The sequence below is a fragment of the Marmota monax genome, unplaced genomic scaffold, assembly GCF_021218885.2.
Source record: "Marmota monax isolate L192 unplaced genomic scaffold, Marmota_monax_Labrador192_F-V1.1 WCK01_AAM20220418_F8-fsc00014, whole genome shotgun sequence".
Lineage (NCBI taxonomy): Eukaryota > Metazoa > Chordata > Mammalia > Rodentia > Sciuridae > Marmota > Marmota monax.
The window spans coordinates 32,435,207-32,453,530 of NW_026695222.1; the positions used below are offsets into that span (position 1 = coordinate 32,435,207).

At 41.6% G+C, this 18,324-nt stretch overlaps 1 protein-coding gene across 9 annotated transcripts in view; it reads left to right on the forward strand.

Annotated features, from left to right (window-relative positions):
- Stau1 (staufen double-stranded RNA binding protein 1) overlaps positions 1 to 18,324 on the forward strand; it is a 55,222-nt gene that overhangs the window by 25,494 nt on the left and 11,404 nt on the right. For all 9 annotated transcript variants that reach the window (XM_046433886.2, XM_046433887.2, XM_058575591.1 and 6 more), the window contains 2 exons: positions 992 to 1,157; positions 13,839 to 13,937. In XM_046433886.2, the coding sequence (XP_046289842.1) occupies positions 992 to 1,157; positions 13,839 to 13,937 (265 nt within the window). The remainder of the gene's footprint in view (positions 1 to 991; positions 1,158 to 13,838; positions 13,938 to 18,324) is intronic.

An 18,324-nucleotide genomic window follows, 5' to 3' on the forward strand; every position in this document is an offset into this window, starting at 1 on the left:
TGAATAATGACTTTGTCTTCTTTGGGCCCGCCAAGTGGAGAATAAATTTTGTACTTGTGCCTTTGGAACTGTTTTTGTGCTCTTTTAACTTCTGTTTTTGGAAAGAACCCAATCATATTCCTCATGAGCACTGTTCTTGGGCCCCCAGCAGTCTAGCTGGAGAGCACCCTCGTAGCTACTTTGTGTAACTGAATCGTATTTGAACATGATTCCTACAACACCATGATTCTCAGCATTTGTAGATTTCTTGATTATTGTTTATTTGGTATCTTTTGACTTTTGAACTTGTATGTTTTGTAAATGGCTTTGGTGAACTAAAATATTGACATTTGAAAATGTCCCATGTTGAAAACCTGCTGGAAGTAATAAGACATAAGACATTGACGATCAAAATGGAAGTATTTCTTTCTCTGCCTTCCTTCTGCATTTTAGAAATAGAAGTTTGAAGTGCAAGAAAGCAAACTCTGCAAGGTTATGGACAGGTGGGGCTTCTAGAAATGAGAATCCTTCCTTTCTTTTTCTGTGCTGGGGATGGAACCCAGGGCCTTCGGCATGTGAGGCGAATGCTCTCCCACTGAGCCACCTTATCTCACAATGAGGGTCCTTTCTAAAAGACTTCCTATGGAGACAAGCAAGAGAAAATCTAAGCAGAAGCAAAGCAAATTAACTTTCTGTTTCAGCCAAAGTCTAATCCGTTTTAGATTTTGTCAGAATAGGCTAGCATTATAAATTAAACTAATGTAATTTATAAGCCCTTGTGTATTAAATGAAGAGTGAATTACCACCCAGTATTTAGTTATATAATAATTGGAATTCATTTTAAAACTTTTACAAAATTTCTGGACATATTGATACATTATTTTTTGTTGTAGCAAGCGAATGTTAATGTGATTAGGTCATAATGAAGGAAATATTTGGAATTTGCCAGAGAACGTATGGGTGACTTATCAACAACTCAAAACTAATCTTCTTAACTCCCTTTTATTTTTAGGTACTTTTACCCATTTCCAGTTCCACCCTTACTTTATCAAGTTGAACTTTCTGTGGGAGGACAGCAATTCAATGGGAAAGGAAAGACGAGACAGGCTGCGAAACACGATGCTGCTGCTAAAGCCTTGAGGATCCTGCAGAACGAGCCTCCGCCTGAGAGACTGGAGGTGAGGAGTAGCAGAGCTGGAGGGCCGGGAAGGAGCCTGTCAAGGTCCTTTTTCTAAGGTTCATTGACAGCTGCCTGTAATTTTTATTATTTGATAGTCTACACGATTTTGTATCCTATATCTTCTTGCCCCACCCCACCTTTCCTTTTTCAATACTTAGCAAGAAAGTCAAATGTCTTCTGGTTCACTCCTGACATGGTTGAGTGACGTGAGTGTGGGGTAAACACATTAGAAAGACTGGACGAGTGCTGTTAGGCTTGCCAGAGTCTGCCGACAAGGTACCAGGTCAGAATTTTTGACCTGTTTTACGAGGTCACTTTTTATTTTGTAGTAGTGGTTGCTATTCATTGTTGTGTAACAGACTATCACAAAACTTAATGGTGATTTGAACATCACTAGGCATTTATTTTGCTCATGAATCTGTGATTGAGTTAGGACTTGGCAGGGGTGGTTTACCTTTGCTCCATGTAGCTTTGGGGACCCACTTTCAAAATGGCTCATGTGGCTGATAATTCAGTGCTGGCTGTCAGCGGGAAGCTAAGCTGGCTTTTTGTCCTGGGAACCTCAGTTCTTCTCTTAGTGAATCTGCAAGAAATGCTTACACTTTCTCAGGGTATGATAGCTAGGTTCTAAGAAGGAGTATCCTAGAAGATGGGAAATGGAAACACCTTCCAGTTTCTTAATGCCAGTGCCAGTATCACTTCTGTTATTTTACAGGGCAAGCTAGGCACAGCTCTCATTCAAAGGAAGGAGATAATGGAAGCTTACATTTAATTTTGCTTACCTAGAAGTAAAAAAAAATCACATTATTGCTAGGTGTGACGGTGTAACACCTGTAATCCCAGCTCTTTGGAAATCTGAGGCAGGAGAATTGCAAGTTCAAGGCCAGCCTGGGCAGCTTAGATCCTGTCTTAAAGAAAGGAGGAACTTTGGGGTATAGCTTGGGGTTCAAATCCCTGGGTTCAATTCCCAGTACTTTACCCCACCCCACTCAATTTATATAAGTCTACCATTTTAACCATCTTAAATGTACAGTTCAGTGGCTTTTAGGACATTCACAATGTGTAGAACCCTACTTCTGGATGAGAAGCATATCAAAGAATTTGGGACCGTGTTTTAAAACCACCATGACAGGAAAATGATTCTAACTTTTTGTGACTAAGTAGGAATATCATTTTTAGGAAATCAGTGACTCCATTGCTACTGAGGTGACAGGCCACAGCTTTAGTGACTTTCTATGGTAGGGTAGAGTTTTATCACAAATTCAGTCACCAAAGGTCTAGAAAGAAAGCTAGTGAGTCGAGAATGTTGAGGTCATGGTTCTGTGTAATCCAGTAGGGATTGTCATCTAAAAATGCCCATGGATGACATTCCACTTTTCCTCCCCAGGTAGCAAAGTCACAAAGAAGATAGTCTTGCCCAGAGCATAGGGCTAAGTGTGTGATGCCAGGTGGGGACGCACATAGACTCTGGGCAGCCTCTTGCTGAGGTCTGACCTATACCCAGCTGGTGGCAGTGTGACAGCCCAGCGCAGGAGGGTGCTCTGTGGCTTCGTGGCTAGCCACACAGGAGCACTTGGTGTTTCTTTTGTTTGCAGTGTTCCCGTTTTCCATCTTCATCACATATCCTAAGTCCAGTGGTCACAAAAGATCAAATAAAAGAATCGGACGGTAACTTAAGAGAAGATGATTTAATGAAGTTAAAAAGAAGAGTCTCTCAGTGATGAGATTTGTTAAAATACCAAAAGGGTAGTGTGGTCTGGGTTATGTTGGAGACCTTTCATCCTTTTCACTTGACTTTGATGCTCATATAATTGCAGTCAGATGGAGTAGGTATTTCTCAGTTCCTTCTAGCCAACAGTTGATAGATGATTGCTGAATGGTGGTGTGTGGGTTGCCTGCATCAAAATCACTTGAAGTCTAAGAAAAAATTCCTAGGCCTACCCCACTCGATTCTAAAGCAGCAGGGCTTGGGTAAAACCCAGCAGTCTGGCTTTCGCTTTTGTTGTTTACTTGCTCTTGGGGTCAATCTAAAGCAGGAGCTGAGAACCATAGCTCCTGAGTATTGTCAGTGCTTCACTGTTGCCCTTCGAGTCCTCCTTGGGAGTGTTCACAACATTGCTACAAAGGGAACGTACCTGTGGGTGGGTGTCTTGGAGTCTGATGCCTGGGCTGGGGCAGTGGCTGTAGCAGATGCTTTCCAGGGCAAGTTCCTTGAAGAGCTTTGCTGGAGTGATGTTTCAGTCTCCTCATGAACTTTGGCTTCCCTTCTCTTTGCTCCTGAGCAGCTCTGCATGGTTTGAAGTAGAGACAATGCCTTTCGGAAGTGTCTGGAAGACAGTGATTGAGAAACAAGGAATCAGAAACTGGGATGAGAGTTTTTCTTAGAAGTAATAAATCACCTAAATGTGCTGCTCCCTTGATTTTGCCAGGCCATCTTGTTGGTGGGGAGCAGGGAGTAAATATAGCCTTTTTTTTTTTTTTAAATATTTATTTTTTAGTTTTCAGTGGACACAACGTCTTTATTTTGTTTTTATGTGGTGCTGAGGATCAAACCCAGCGCCCTGCGCATGCCAGGTGAGTGTGCTACTGCTTGAGCCACATCTCCAGCCCAAGATAACCTTTTTAAAATACAATTTTATTTTTTTTAAAGTAATGCATGTGAGCCAGGTCATGGTACACACTCCTGTAATCCCAGCTGCTCAGAATTTCTGAAGTAAGAGGATTGCAAGCTTGAGGCTACCTGGGCAATTTACTGAGACCCTAAATAAAGTGAAGAAGGTTGTGGATTTAGCTCAGTGGTACAGCCTTTGCCTAAATGCATGAGGCCCTGGGTTCAAACCCTAGTACAGAGGGAAAAAAGAAGTACATATGAATTATAAAAATTTTTGAAATAAAAAAAGGAAAATAAAGAATTTATAAATTTGCTACTTGTAGTTAAGCACTCTACATGTTTTGGTGGATGTTAGTACCCACATAAGTAAATACACGCACCTGTGTTATTTCATAAAAATGGGATGATATGGTACAGTAACACCTTTTCCACTAAAGTGTTTATCATGAAAATGTTATTATGTCACTTACTTATAAATCCCTGGGGGACTCCTTTAACACATACCTAAGAAATTTTAAAAATACATATTTTTAGTTATAGATGGACACAATACCTTTAATTAATTAATTTATGTGGTCCTGAGGATTGAACCCAGTGCCTCAAACGTGCTAGGCAAGCACTAAGCCATAACCTCAAGCCCCGCTAAGAAATTTTTAATGGCTGTAATGTTCCATTGTGTAAATATAGCAGTGCATTTTTTCAGGAGGCCCTTGATTGAAAAGCTAGATTATTTGCAGTTTTCCTTATGATGAAATGGGTAGTGAAGAATATTGCTGTAGTGAAATCTTTGTGTCCATGGTATTTCCGTAAGCCATAATCAGAGGAACAGAATTCTTAACCAAAGGCAAGGTGATATGTGGCTTCAGACCCTGCCAATAGGGTGTAAGCAGCCTGTTTTCCCTTGTAGGAAATGATTATGTTACACGTATAGTCAGTTTTGCTGTTGAAAACTTGTAGAGCATGTGATTGCGCAGTGGTCAGTTGCTCCTCTTCAGGAGGTAGCTGGCAGAGTAGCATTCTTTGTCCACTGCAGGTTGGTCAGGTCCCTCCTCCACATTATGCAAGGCTTGCAGTGAAAACTCCAGTGTCCTGCATGGGCCCCGCCCTCTAGAGCCTAGTGCAGCGGAGCCATCAGACGTTAACGCGGGTATCCTCAAAAAGCACAGTGAGTGCTAGGAGGGAGGAGTGGCAGGATCAGAAGGGCACTAGTGCTGTGTCCTGAGGTCTCCCCGGGAAAGTCATTTCAGCTGAGACCAAGACAAGTAGAGGTGCAGGACAGCACATTCCCAGAGAGGGAGCAGTGGGTACAAAGGTCCTGAGCTGAGAAGGCTCATGAGGTTTTGTTTTGTTTTAAATATAAAGTTTGTGTTGATAAAGGATGACTTATTCAGCATGTCTGAGCTGTTATGAGAAGGACAGTCATGGCTGTAATATCTGCAGTAGAAAAACCCAGGAGCTATCTTCAGTGTTCATTACTAGGGAAATGGTTAAGTAGATGGAAACATTTATTCCTGGGAGTACCAGGGTGTGGTAGATCTGCATAAGTGGGCATGTAAGGGGGCCAGAATCTACAGTGGTAGGCAGGATACAGGGTTGTTATGCCTACAGTGTGATCCTGCTTATGCTCAAGCAAGCAGAGAACTCCCCAGGTAGGTGTATATGTATGTGTGCATGTGCAAAGTGAATATTTTGAAGGTTATAGCAGACTTTAGATGTAGTTTGATCCTGGTGATAGAAATGAAAGATTTTTTATTAAATTTTTTTTAATACTTTCTTTATTTTTGTCAAAATAAATGAATGGAACTTTGCTGGTCTTGAGTCCTTATCTTCTCTTGGGACAGGGCTACATTTAAGTAAGACTAAAACTAAAATGGAGTATCTTCACCCTCATGCTGCCAGTATCCAGTGGACCCAGTTTTCACTTTTGAGCTCTTCTTCAAGCCCTTTAAGGAATGATATCACATGACTCTTACTCTTTTTCTGAGATCTTATAAAGAACTAAGGGAAAACATTTTATAAAATAAAGTAAAAGTCACTCTCTCTTAAAATTAGCACATGTCCCTTTGGATCTTTTTGTCCATTTTTATATTATAGCATCTTCAGAATCTTAATTTCCCTATGTTTTGGAACATTTTGCCATTACTTATCCTACATATTATTTCAACACTGTTCATCATTTGTTTCCAAGTTTACTAAATAAGGCAAAAATCACCAGAAAATGGAGGAATTATGAAATCCCTAGCAGACGATATGGTAAATAAAATAATGGTCATTATTGCATCATCCTTTAACATTCTCAGGGCCTTGCCCAATGTATTGCAAGAAAATGTAGCCAGGCTTGGCGGTGCACTCCTGTAATCCCAGCAGTTTAGAAGGCTGAGCAGGAGGATCACAAGTTCAAAGCTACCTGCACCAACTTAGTGAGGCCCTAAGCAACTTAGGGAGACTCTGTCTCAAAATAAAAAGGGCTGAGGATATAGCTAAGTGGTTAAGCACCCCTGGGTTCAATCCCTGATACCAAAAAAAAAAAAAAAAGACTGGAGACACCATCCATTGAGTCTCCTCTTTTGCCTTTCACTGAACCCAGGTGAGAAGTCAGGATTTTCATTTTCCCATCCATAGTGGAAAGATTGACAGAGGAGGTCTTTTTCAGTTTTTAGTCTGGTTGGAAGAAAAACACAGAGGCTGATGGCGGCCCTCCACAGGCAGTCTTAGAGGGCACTTGGAGCAGCTAAGTGAGGTCTCAGACTGAGCCTGCAGATGATGGCTTAGTTAAATGTCCTCAAACCCAAGGACTGGTGAGCAAACAATACATTTCTGTGGCAGAAGAAAAGGAAATGCGGAATACTCATTTAGTCTGTCAGGAAGGACTTCCTAAACAACAGTTATCAACAAGAACCTGGGCCATCTCGTTCAGATTAAAAAACAAAAGCATGTGTAACAACATTTTTTCATCTTTTATGATGTTTGACTCCAACATTTATTTCTTAACACTTATCTACAAAACAAGTGGACAAATGTGTGCAAAGGTGATTGGAAGGGAGTAGATCATATAAAAACAACAAAAAATCATTAGATTGATCTTTTTTGGTGTCTATAAATACAAGTGAAAACATTTTGCAGCTGAGGAGCAAAAAAAGATGGTTGTTCTTTCTTCAGCAGCAGTTTGCATCTGTTTGAGAAATAGACAGGACCACACAGGAAGGATCAGAAGTCGTGATAAGCAAGAACCTCTGGTGTTTGAACTCTGGTGTTCTGTAGTGGGTGGCGCTTGGCTCAGGCAGGACAGGAGATAGGTGGGGAGTTGCATATGGAGTGCCCATACTAGGAATGAATGCCTTTCAGACCAGAAGTTTGGGGAAAAAGTTTAGGTTTGCTGTTTTAAAATTCTTGTTAAAATATCAAATGAAATGACTTATCTGTTTATTATGCCTGTTATTTGTAAAAGTGACTAAATATAGAAAAATAAAAAGGGTTTATTGGAGCCAGATAATATTTTTCCTGGCATATTGAGGGTCAAGCATAGTTGAGAGTGCTTTTTCTTTTTCCTAGTGTTGCTTAGATTTTAATACTGGACCGTACACTAGGCAATTGATGTTAACAGTACTTCCCACTTCGTGAAGGGAAGACTAAGGGCCTGCTAAAGGTTCTTCATCTTACTGGGGATGATATTTGTAGATATGAGTCATTTGCTGCCTCCCCACTTGCAGTATTTGGTCCAACCCAGATGATGTAAAAATACATACATACATATATATGTGTGTGTGTGTGTGTGTGTGTGTGTGTGTGTGTGTGTGTGTATAATTTGAGTATTGGAGATTGAATTCAGGGGCACTTGACTCCTGAGCCACATCTCCAGCTCTATTTTGTATATTATTTAGAGTCAGGGTCTCACTGAATTCCTTAGCACCTCACTTTTGCTGAGGCTGACTTTGAACTCAGAATCCTTCCACCTCAGCCTTCTAAGCCACTGGGATTACAGGCATGCGCCACCGTGCCTGGCTATATAAAAAATAATTTTATATATAAACCATGTAAACATAGTTTGTATACTTATTTTATATACAAAATAATATAATCTCACTTTCAAATAAATGTGTATGTCATTTCCTGTTTTGCATTTTTATTTCACTGGCTGGTTTGTCCCTGTTGACATTCCTCTAGAAGCAATGGCTTAGAGCAGTGAATCTTAGTCTGGTTGCTAGTAAAGTCACCTGGAAACTCATAAATAAATACTATAAAGTGGATATCCAACCCACAGAAACTTGAATTCATTTGTCTGGCGGCGGCTTCTCCGCCAATTCCTTGGAAACTCCAAAGTGACTCTGCTCTGATTGAGAATGACTGGCTTTAAGGTTAGAACTTGGCACTAGATCCATTATTTTCGTCAGTCTTGTGAAACCTCAGTAGAAAAGTAGCATTACATTATTATAAACCTGAAAACTTTGATTATACGATGTTGATAAAGGCAGGCAGGAGAATGATTTATGTGAACATTCAAAACATAAATTCATACTATAGAGAGTTTATCCATTAAAAGAACATGGCTGGGCATAACCCACTTGAATCAAATGTATGAAATATGATATGTCAAGAGCTTTGTAATGTTTTGAACAACCAATTTAAAAAAAAAAAAAAAGAACATGGCTGGGAAGGCTACAGTCCCACCTGGTGGGTGTTAACTGCCAGGGGAAGGCTGGTGAGAAGGCTTCACTGCTTTTCTTAAAAAAAATGAGCTGGGACTGTAGCTCAGTGGTAGAGCACTTGCTTACCATGTGTGAGGCACAGGATGTGATCCTCAGGGCTGCATATAAATAAATAACTAAAAGGTATTAAAAATACAGTAACATTTTAAAAAATGATGTCACTAGTACTTAATGTGGGTATTTGTTAAATCTGGGATTTTCTGTTACATTGTTATCTGTATCCTTCTGTGTGCTTGAAATAGTTTAGAACTAAAAATAAAAGTTAAGGGCTGGCATTGTGGCTCAGCAGTAGCACACTCACCTAGCATATGCGAGGTTCTGGGTTCAATTCACAGCACCACATAAAAATTAGTAAACAAAATAAAGGTATTGTGTCCAACTACAACTAAAAAATAAATTTTAAAAAAAGTTAAAACAAATTGCATGATCCCAACTACTCAGGAGGCTGAGGCAGGAGGATGGCAAGTTTGAGGCCAGCTTGAGCAACTAAACTCTGTCTCAAAAAAAGGGGGCTGGGGAACACTGGGGGCCTAGCTCAGTGTAGAGTGCTTGCCTAGCATATGCAAGGCCCTCGTTCCATTCCTAGGACTGTAAACAAACAAACAGCTACACAACCATAACAGCAAAAAACTACTAATTGGACTGCAGAATGAGCAACACATTTGAAAATTGGGATATATGCATGGCTCTTGAGGTCTTCTGTCAGCTTCAGCCCCTTTATTTCCACATTTTGTTCTGGTTGCACATAAGGAGAATGTTTGTGTTGACACAGCTACTTAGCATGAGCAGACTTTTTCTTTTTTTCCAAACAACTTAAATTAAAAAAAAATCTTTGGACACTCTTGAAATAGCTGTCAAAAGGCTTTCTTATGCATAAAAATGAATTAAATTGGCACAAGTTAATGTTTTGACAGTCTCTAGTGTGTTAATATTTGTTAGGAAGCACATACCTTTTTGATAGTTGCTTTTTTAAAAATTGAGATGAAGTGTACACATGGGAATTTTTTCAGTGTACAGTTCAGGGGCATTAAATAGATTCTCAGGGTTGTGCAATCATAACTGTCTATTTTCAGAACTTTTTCATCATCCCAAATAGACACTGTACCCCTGAAACAGCAAGTTCCCACTGCCCTTCCCCTGTCCCTGGCGTCCGCTGTTCTGTCTGTGCATCTGCCTGATCTAAGTGCCTCCAGTGGACATTTGTTCTCCCGTCTTGGCTTTTTTCACTTACTATCATGTTTTTAAGGTTCATTCATGTTGTGCAAGTTCCAAGTTTTGTTCCCTGTGAAGGCTGCATTTTGTATTTAATCATGAATATTCTCCATTTTGTCTGTCTCCTCGAGTGCCAGTGGACACACCGGGTTTTTACCTTTCAGCTGTGGTGAACGAAGCTGCAGTGAACAGCGGTACAGATTCTGTTGAGGGCTCTGCTCAGGTTCCTGGTGTACACCTTGAGTGGGACTGCCGCATCATAGGCCGTTCTGGGCTTCACTTTTTTTTGGCCGAGGGGAGGGGAGGAGTACCAGGGATCGAACTCGGGGGGCACTCGACCAGTGAGCCATCCCCAGCCCTATTTTGTATTTTATTAGAGACGGCGTCCCACTGAGTTGCTTAGTGCCTTGCTGTGCTGAGGCTGGCTTTGAACTCTGATCCTCCAGCCTCAGCCTTCCAGGCCACTGGGATTATAGGCGTGTGCCACTGTGCCCGGCTGGGCTTCGCTTTTGGATGGAGCACCCAGCTGCTCCACAGCAGCTGCACTGTGTGCTGCCCCTTCATGTCCACCAGCATTCGCTCTTTTCTGCGTTTTTGATAGTAGCCATTCCTGTGGGCATGAAGTGGCGTTTTATCATTTTTTTTTTGCATTATTCTAGTGACGTTGAGCATGTTTTTAAATTTATGTCTTTTTTAGCTGTAGGTGGACACAGTACCTTTATTTTGTTTATTTATTTTTATGTGGTGCTGAGGATTGAACCCAGCGCCTTGCATGTGCGAGGCAAGTGCTCCACCGCTGAGCCACAACCCCAGCCCCGACGTTGAGCTTGTACTGTTTTTTGGCTTGTACTGTTTCATGTACTATCGGTCATTTATGTATCTTTGGAGAAATTCACATTTTTGAATTGGTTTGATTTATTGTGTTTTTGAGTTGTAGTTCTTTGTGTATTCTTTTTATGAACCCTTTATCAGAAATTTGACTGGCGAATCCCATCCTGCAGGTTGTCCTCACTATGGTCTTTTTTCCCTTTGAGATAGGCTCTCACTCTATTGGCCAGGCTGCTGTCGAACTCCTGGGCTCAAGTGATCTCCCACTTCCACTTCCTGAGTAAACAGGGTTACAGGTGTGCACACTAGCCCAGCTTGCCTCCTTCCCTCTTGGTAGTGTCCTTTGATGCACAAAACTTTTAATTTTGGTGGACTATAATTAATCTATTTTTTGATTTTGCTTGTGGTTTTGGTGTTACATTTTAAAAAATCTTGCCAAGTCCACTGTCATGAAGCTTTTCCCCTCTGCTTTCTTCTAACAGCGTCACAGCTCTAGCTTTTTCATTGAAGCTATCAACTTTGAGTTCATTTTTAAATATGATGTGAGGTAAAGATTCTACTTAATTACCGCCCCAACCTTTGGTACCAGGGATTGAGCCCAGGGGCACTTAACCATTCAGCCATATACCCAGCCCTTTCTATTTATGTATTTATTTTTTTTAAAGTTTTTTTTTTTTTTTTTTAATTTCCTGCTGAACAGTTCTTAATCATTCCTATTTTTTTTTTTTTAGAGAGAGAGAGAATTTTTTTTTTTTTTAATATTTATGTTTTAGTTTTCGGTGGACACAACATCTTTGTTTGTATGTGGTGCTGAGGATCGAACCCGGGCCGCACGCATGCCAGGCGAGCGCGCAGTGCGCGAGTGCGGCCCGGGTTCGATCCTCAGCACCACATGCAAACAAAGATGTTGTGTCCGCCCAAAACTAAAAAAAAGTAAATATTAAAATTCTGTCTCCCTCTCTCTCAAAAAAAAAAAAAAAAGTTTTTAGTTTTAGATGGATACAATACCTTTATTTTGTTTATTTAGGTTTTTATAATTGAAAAAATTTTTTTAGGTGTTAATGAACCTTTATTTTATTTTATTTATATGCGGTGCTGAGAATTGAACCCAGGGGCTCACACATCTAGGCAAGTGCTCTACCATTGAGCTACAATCCCAGCCCCCTATTTTTTAATTTTGAGACAGGGTCTTGCTAAATTGCTGAGGCTGTCTTTGAACTTGCAGTTCTCCTGCCTCAGCTTCCCGAGTCACTGGGATTATAGGTGTGCATCGCTGTGCTTTTACACCTAGATATCTGTTTTTTTCCAGTACCATTTATTGAACATAATTTTTTTAACCTTTATTTTTATTTATTTTTATGTGGTGCTGAGGATTGAACCCAGTGACTTACACATGCTACGCACTGTACTACAACCCCAGCCCATGAACATAATTTTTAAAATACATTGCTTTGGGGCTGGGGATGTGGCTCAAGCGGTAGCGCGCTTGCCTGGCATGTGTGCGGCCCGGGTTCGATTCTCAGCACCACATGCAAACAAAGATGTTGTGTCCGCCGAAAACTAAAAAATAAATATTAAAAAAAAAATTCTCTCACTCTCTCTCTCTCTCTCCCCCTCTCTCTCTCTCCATCTCTCACTCTCTCTTTAAAAATAAAATAAAATACATTGCTTTTTTTCCCCCAAATATTTATATTTTAGTTATAGGTGGACACAATGTCTTTATTTTACCTTATGTGGTGCTGAGGATCAAACCCAGTGCCTCACGCATGCTAGGCAAGCACTCTACCTCTGAGCCACAACCCCAGCCCACTTTGCTTTTTTTTTTTTAAAGTTTAAAATCTATTTAAAAAACAAACTTTAGCTGGTGTGGTGATGCACACCTATAATCCCAGTAACTCAGGAGTCTGAGGCAGGAGGATTACATGTTTGAGGCCAGCCTCAGCAATTTAGTGAGGCCTGCCTCAAAATAAAATGGCCTGGGGATGTAGGTCAGGGGTGGAGCACCCCTGGGTTTAATGTCCAGTACCAAACAAATAAATAAATGAATTTCAATCCCGTCTTCTGTGGAACTGCAGCCTCCTAAGGCTCCTTGTGTGAAGACTCTTGGTCGTGTCTTGGGCGCCTGTGGAGCCAGCTCCTCAGGAGTCTAACCCAGGAAGATGGCTTAAGCCCAGGAGTTCAAGGCTGCTCTGCACAACATAGTGAGATCTTGTAAGAAAGAGAAAAAGGCATCTTCCTGCTTAGGGTTAGTGGACCATCAGAATGTTACGGGAATACTGAAGAAGCTCAGAGTAGTGAGCCCAGGTTGGGAAGGAAAGCACCACCGGGAAGGAGAGAAGGACTCATGAATGGCATAGGGGATCAGTTCATTTTGTCTGGAATTATACTCTAGATTGTAGCAATTTTTTTTAAAACCTAGGTTTGTGTTCTCTCTCTCTCTCTCTCTCTCTCTCTCTCGTTTTTTTTTATCACAGCTGGATGTGTTCATCCAGTGTGGTTGGGAATCTACCTGATAAAATTGAGGAACTGTCACCTTGGATAGTCTTGCCCTATGTAGCGCTTTCAGCTGAGAGTCCTGCCTGGTAATCCTGATCTTGGAAACAGGACTTTACAGATTCTCTGACAGAAACTCAGAGGCAGTAATGTGAAGGGCAGCTGTTCCTCTGCATGTTTGGGCACTTTGCTGTCGCCAAGCTCATCTAGTTTCTGGTGCCATTGCTGCAGTGCAGTGTAAAACCTGGGATCACCTCGCAGAGGGGATGTCCCTCCCTGCTCCTCTCTGGTCCTGTTTCTGGCTGCAGGGCTGTAAAAGCACCTTGTTATAAAGATAGACTCTCTGTCCTATGTTGAGGACAAGATTTCATTAGTTTGCATCTTGAATTTTGCCAGTACCTGAGTATAACATGGCAGTTATAGCTTTATGGGATTTTATGGCCAAACAAAAAGCCCCCATGTGCACATTCCACACAGACCTGTGTGTTTGACTCTCCCCAGTAGTGGCCTCGGTGCTCGAGTACGTTGGAGGTCATGTCTTAGACAGTGCAGGTGTCTCGCAGCAGCGCAGTTGGCTGATTGATACCACAGGTCTGCTGTGTGCGCCTTGTTATGGTGGATCTCTGAGGTACTTTCTGACCTATGTTGGACAGAGTCCTTTTTTTTAACCTTTAAAATTCAGAAACACATGGTACACATGTGACCTTGGTCACTGGTTTACTGTTAAGTCCATAAAGACAAGGTTCAGTGCCTTTAAGGTTTATTACTGAGGCTGGAATGTTAATGCTTTTGATAAAAGATAACTACTAAACAGTTATTCTTCTTTTAGATGAATGGAAGAGAATCAGAAGAAGAAAATCTCAATAAATCTGAAATAAGTCAAGTGTTTGAGATTGCACTTAAACGGAACTTGCCTGTGAATTTCGAGGTAAGTTTATTTTTCATGTAGGACTTTGTATTATAAAATATTGTAGAATTCCTCATAGGCGTGATTCCCCCCCAAGTATCATTTGAATAATATAAAATGTGAACCTCCACATTTAAGATTCAGAGTTTCTGTTCAGCAAAGCAGTGTTATTAATTTCTCCTGGAGTCTTTTTTTTTTTTTTTTTTTTTAAGAGAGAGTGAGAGAGATAGAGGTAGAGAGGGAGAGAACTTTTCAATATTTATTTTTTTAGTATTTGGCGGACACAACATCTTTGTTTGTATGTGGTGCTGAGGATCGAACCCGGGCCGCACGCATGCCAGGCGAGCGCGCTACCGCTTGAGCCACATCCCAGCCCCTCTCCTGGAGTCTTTAACCTAGGGGTGTCCTTGGCTCTGTAGCCTGGCCATGCGTGGCCTCAGCTCGTCTGTGAACGTCCTGAGGTGGCTGGCAGAATACTGGTCTCTTTACTCACATACTCTTTAGGACAGAGGGTTCCTTGCATTCATCAGTCTTAAAAGCATCTTTTCCTCCAAAATATTGAGAATTTCTTTTAGTGTCCCAAACAGCCTTATCAGTAACTTTGAAAAAGATACTGGTTTTGTCATTGTCCATGTCTGCCCCCTGCATCATCTGTTTAAATCACTTTCATTGGTTGTTGGGGATTTTGTAATCTAAAAGCAATTTTAGGGGCTGGGACTGTGGCTCAGCGGTAAAGCGCTCGCCTAGCATGTGAAAGGCCCTGGGTTTGATCCTCAGCACCACTTAAAAATAAATAAAGGTATTGTGTCCAGCTGCAAATTTTTTTTTAAAAAGTGTCTGATTAAAATAAATAAATAAAAAAAAGCAATTTTAAGGGTTCCTTGTTCAAAATTGAAAATAGAATTCATTTAATGTTTTCTTTAGAAACAACATAGTCTGTCCATAGACTGGGAAGGTAAAGGAGGATTTTTTTTTTTTTTCTTTTGAATTTTCCCTTATGGTTTGATGCATGGCAAATTTATTCTTCTTGATCCCATACTTTATCATAGAATTATTTTTGCAAAGCCTATGTGAAGTTTATTATCCTGTAAAATACTTTAGCTTTGTAGCCTCTTTTGTAGTTACAGGTGACCCTCAGATTTCATTGCCTGTCTTCAACTCTGTACCTTCTCCTCTCATGTGCTAGTACCCTGAACTCACCCCATATTTATTCCCTCACCTGCCCCTGAGTGAGGCCAATTTCTGACCTACAGCCTTGGGTGCTTTCTGCTTGCCAAGCAGGACTGGTCTGTGTGCGGGGATCTTCCTTGTCCCCTCCATTGCCCCGACACCTCCCTCTACCCTCCCTGGCTCCAACAAGCGAGAGGAGGCTCTGTTTCCTCCCTCCTGGGGTAAGAGCCTCCTGCTCCTGCAGGCCTTGCCACCTTTCTCCTTATGTTGGGGCAGCAGACACGGGGACGGGGAAGAGGGGAGATGGGACGACTGGTTGTTGAGTAGGGACTAGTTGGGACCTGCACCCCAAAGTATTCACAAGACCTCCCTGGGCACCTGTTGTAAGAGAGGGAAGAAGTATCCCTTTTCTCCCCTGCTTAGGGTTAATATGACAGGAAATTTTTTTTTTTAAAGATTGGAGGGAGGTGTGTCAAGACTGGGAGAGTGGAGATGCCTGGCCCCTCACGTCATCTCAGGGTTAGAGTTGACTGCTTGTGGGGAGGGCCTGGATTTCTGTGAAGTTTGTCACCTGCTCACAAGAGTTGCTGCCCTGCCTGAGAGTTGTAGAACTTTCTGGAACTTTATGCCGTTCTGTGCATTTTCTCTGTGGAGTCTGGGGTGGGGACCAGATTGCTTCTCACCTCCATTTTTCTTTATCTTTCAGATTTGTCTTTGAAACCTGTGTTAAGGAATGTGTAACGTTTAAGAAGTAGTCACATAAGACAAATTGTAGGAGTGCCCTCTGGTGGTTAATATCTTTTTAAATTTTTTTTTTTTTTTTTTTTTTGGTAGTTGTAGATGGGGAGAACATGCCTTTATTATTTATTTATTTTAATATGGTACTGAGGATCAAACCCAGGGCCTCACATGTGCTAGGCAAGTGCTTTGCCACTGAGCTACAGCCACAGCCCGGGTTAATATCTTCCTAATTAATACTTTTAAAACAGTTTGTTGGTGGCACAGAGTTTGTAATATGAGTACTTTCCATTGTGTAACTCCTATGTCAAGAGGTTCATATTCTTTATTACATTGAGCAAGGACTCTGTTTTGCATCTAGAAGATTGCCTGGTGCATATATCAGATGCTTAGGAACTGTTTCCTGAATAAATTAACATAGTAGTCAATTTTTGATAAGATTTTGGTTGTAAAGTCTGTCATGTAGGAAGATAGGTTAGGGGTTGATAGGAGAAGGCAGGAGCCATCGAACAGTGTTTTGGAAAAACGAACGCAGCCTGCCTTTGATGGAACGGCTTGGCTTGCGGAAGCTGTGCAGACCTCACAGGCCCTGGGCGTGCCCTCGCTCAGGGCAATCACACCCCCGAGAGCCCCAGGAGGTCCTTAGGAGATGGTGAACACACTCCTTGGGGGACAGGGGCTGTGATTTTGAAGTGAGCCATAGGGTTGGCTACCCTGTGATTTCAAGTCTGGTCTGAGGATGTGGAAAGCATTGTTCTGGGAAGGAATATTCCAGAATCTAGGTGTCTAAGGGGCGCCTGAGGAAATTTTTTGGCAACCCCTGCAGGTGCCTGTGTAGTTTGGTTCTTCGTAACACCTCCTTTTCCCTGAAGGGAATGGGCTTTGAAGGGGACAGGCTTTGGGGCTGTGGTGCCTCTTGACCCCCTTCAGCCCTGCACAGCCAATTCTTGGGCTCAAGCTCTTTCCTGGACAGTTTTTCAACCTTTTATTTAAAAAAATTTCAAACCTGTGGAAAAGTTGCAAGAACAGCATAGTGAATGTGTCCTTCACTTAGATTCAGCAACTGTGAACATTTCACCACATCTCTTTTTCTTTTTCTGTAATATTGTTTTAGTTTCCATTTTTATTTTTGCTGAATCATTTGAGAGTAATTGTCAGATATGATGCCCTTTATTTCCAATATTTCAGCATGTATATTTTAAGAGTAAGAATATTCTTTTAAAGAAACACAGTTAGTTGCCTAATAGAGTAAATTCAGCACTCTGCACTACCATCACCCACACATCGTGTGTTCATGTGTGGCCACTTGTCCCAGTGGTGTCCTGGATAGAAATCTTTGCTGCCTCTAGTGTTCAACACAGCGCCTCACCTCAAATTCAGTCAAAGTCTGTTTGCTCTCCTTTAACCTCTGTCAGCTCCTCAGTCTTTGACGACTTGGACATGTGTAGAGGTCACTTGTAAAATGGTCCTCATTTGGGGCACATCTGATTGCTCATGCGTTATGTGTGCTTTGGCAGGACACCTCAGGAGTGATGTTGGTCCTTCTCAGGGGTCACATGTTGTCTGTTAGTTTTAGGGCTCTACACCAGAGGTGGGGATTCTGGAGGCTCTGCCCTCCCAGCCTCCCCTATAGCTCCTGGCAGTGAGGATCCTGGAAGCGTCGCCCATCACTGTTTTCAGGAGGATGATCTGCGTTTACGCATTGACGTTCCACTATCAAGAGAACTTCTTCACCCTCTCTTGCATTATAGCTGAATAGATGTGTTTCTTTTTATTTTATTTGGGGTATTTCTCCTTGTCATATTCATTCATTTTGATGCCCAGAGTGCCCCTCAGGCTGGCTCCTGTGTCCTTTGACTTGCTCCATCACCTTGTTTGGTGTGTGGAGGGTCGGTTTCTTGAGGTAGTTTATATGAAGTCACCCTGTTTCTAGCGTGGTGTGTTAGGACACGTGTACATAGTTGTGGGCACATGTTCATCAGGATGCAGGACATCTCTTATCCTGTCAGCCTTTGGTGGCTGCTAATCTGAATTCTGTCCCCATAATTTTGCCTTTTTTAGAATATTATGGATATATATGGCTTTGGTTTCACATGCATGCCATGTTTTTGAGCTCCCTCCAGATGTGTGCATTGGTAATTTATTCCTGAGTAGTAGTCTTGTGTAAGAGTGTGAAACAGCCTAAGCATTGTCCAGGAGAGGGGCATTTGAACAGGTTCCTTTTGGGGACTGTTAAGAATAAAGCTGCTGATATTCTTCTGTAAGTTTTCTTGTGTACATGTGCACTCAGAATCACTGAGTTATAGGGTAGATATTTTAACTTCACTAAAAAATTGCCAGTTTCCCAAAATGACTGTACCGATTTGCATTCTAACACTTAATATTGTAAACCCCCCTCTCCATCCCCAGCATGGTAGGCAAGTGCTCTGTAGCACTGAGCTGTATCACTGGTCTTTAAAAAATTTTATTAGATACATATCTGAATATGTATCTGCCAACT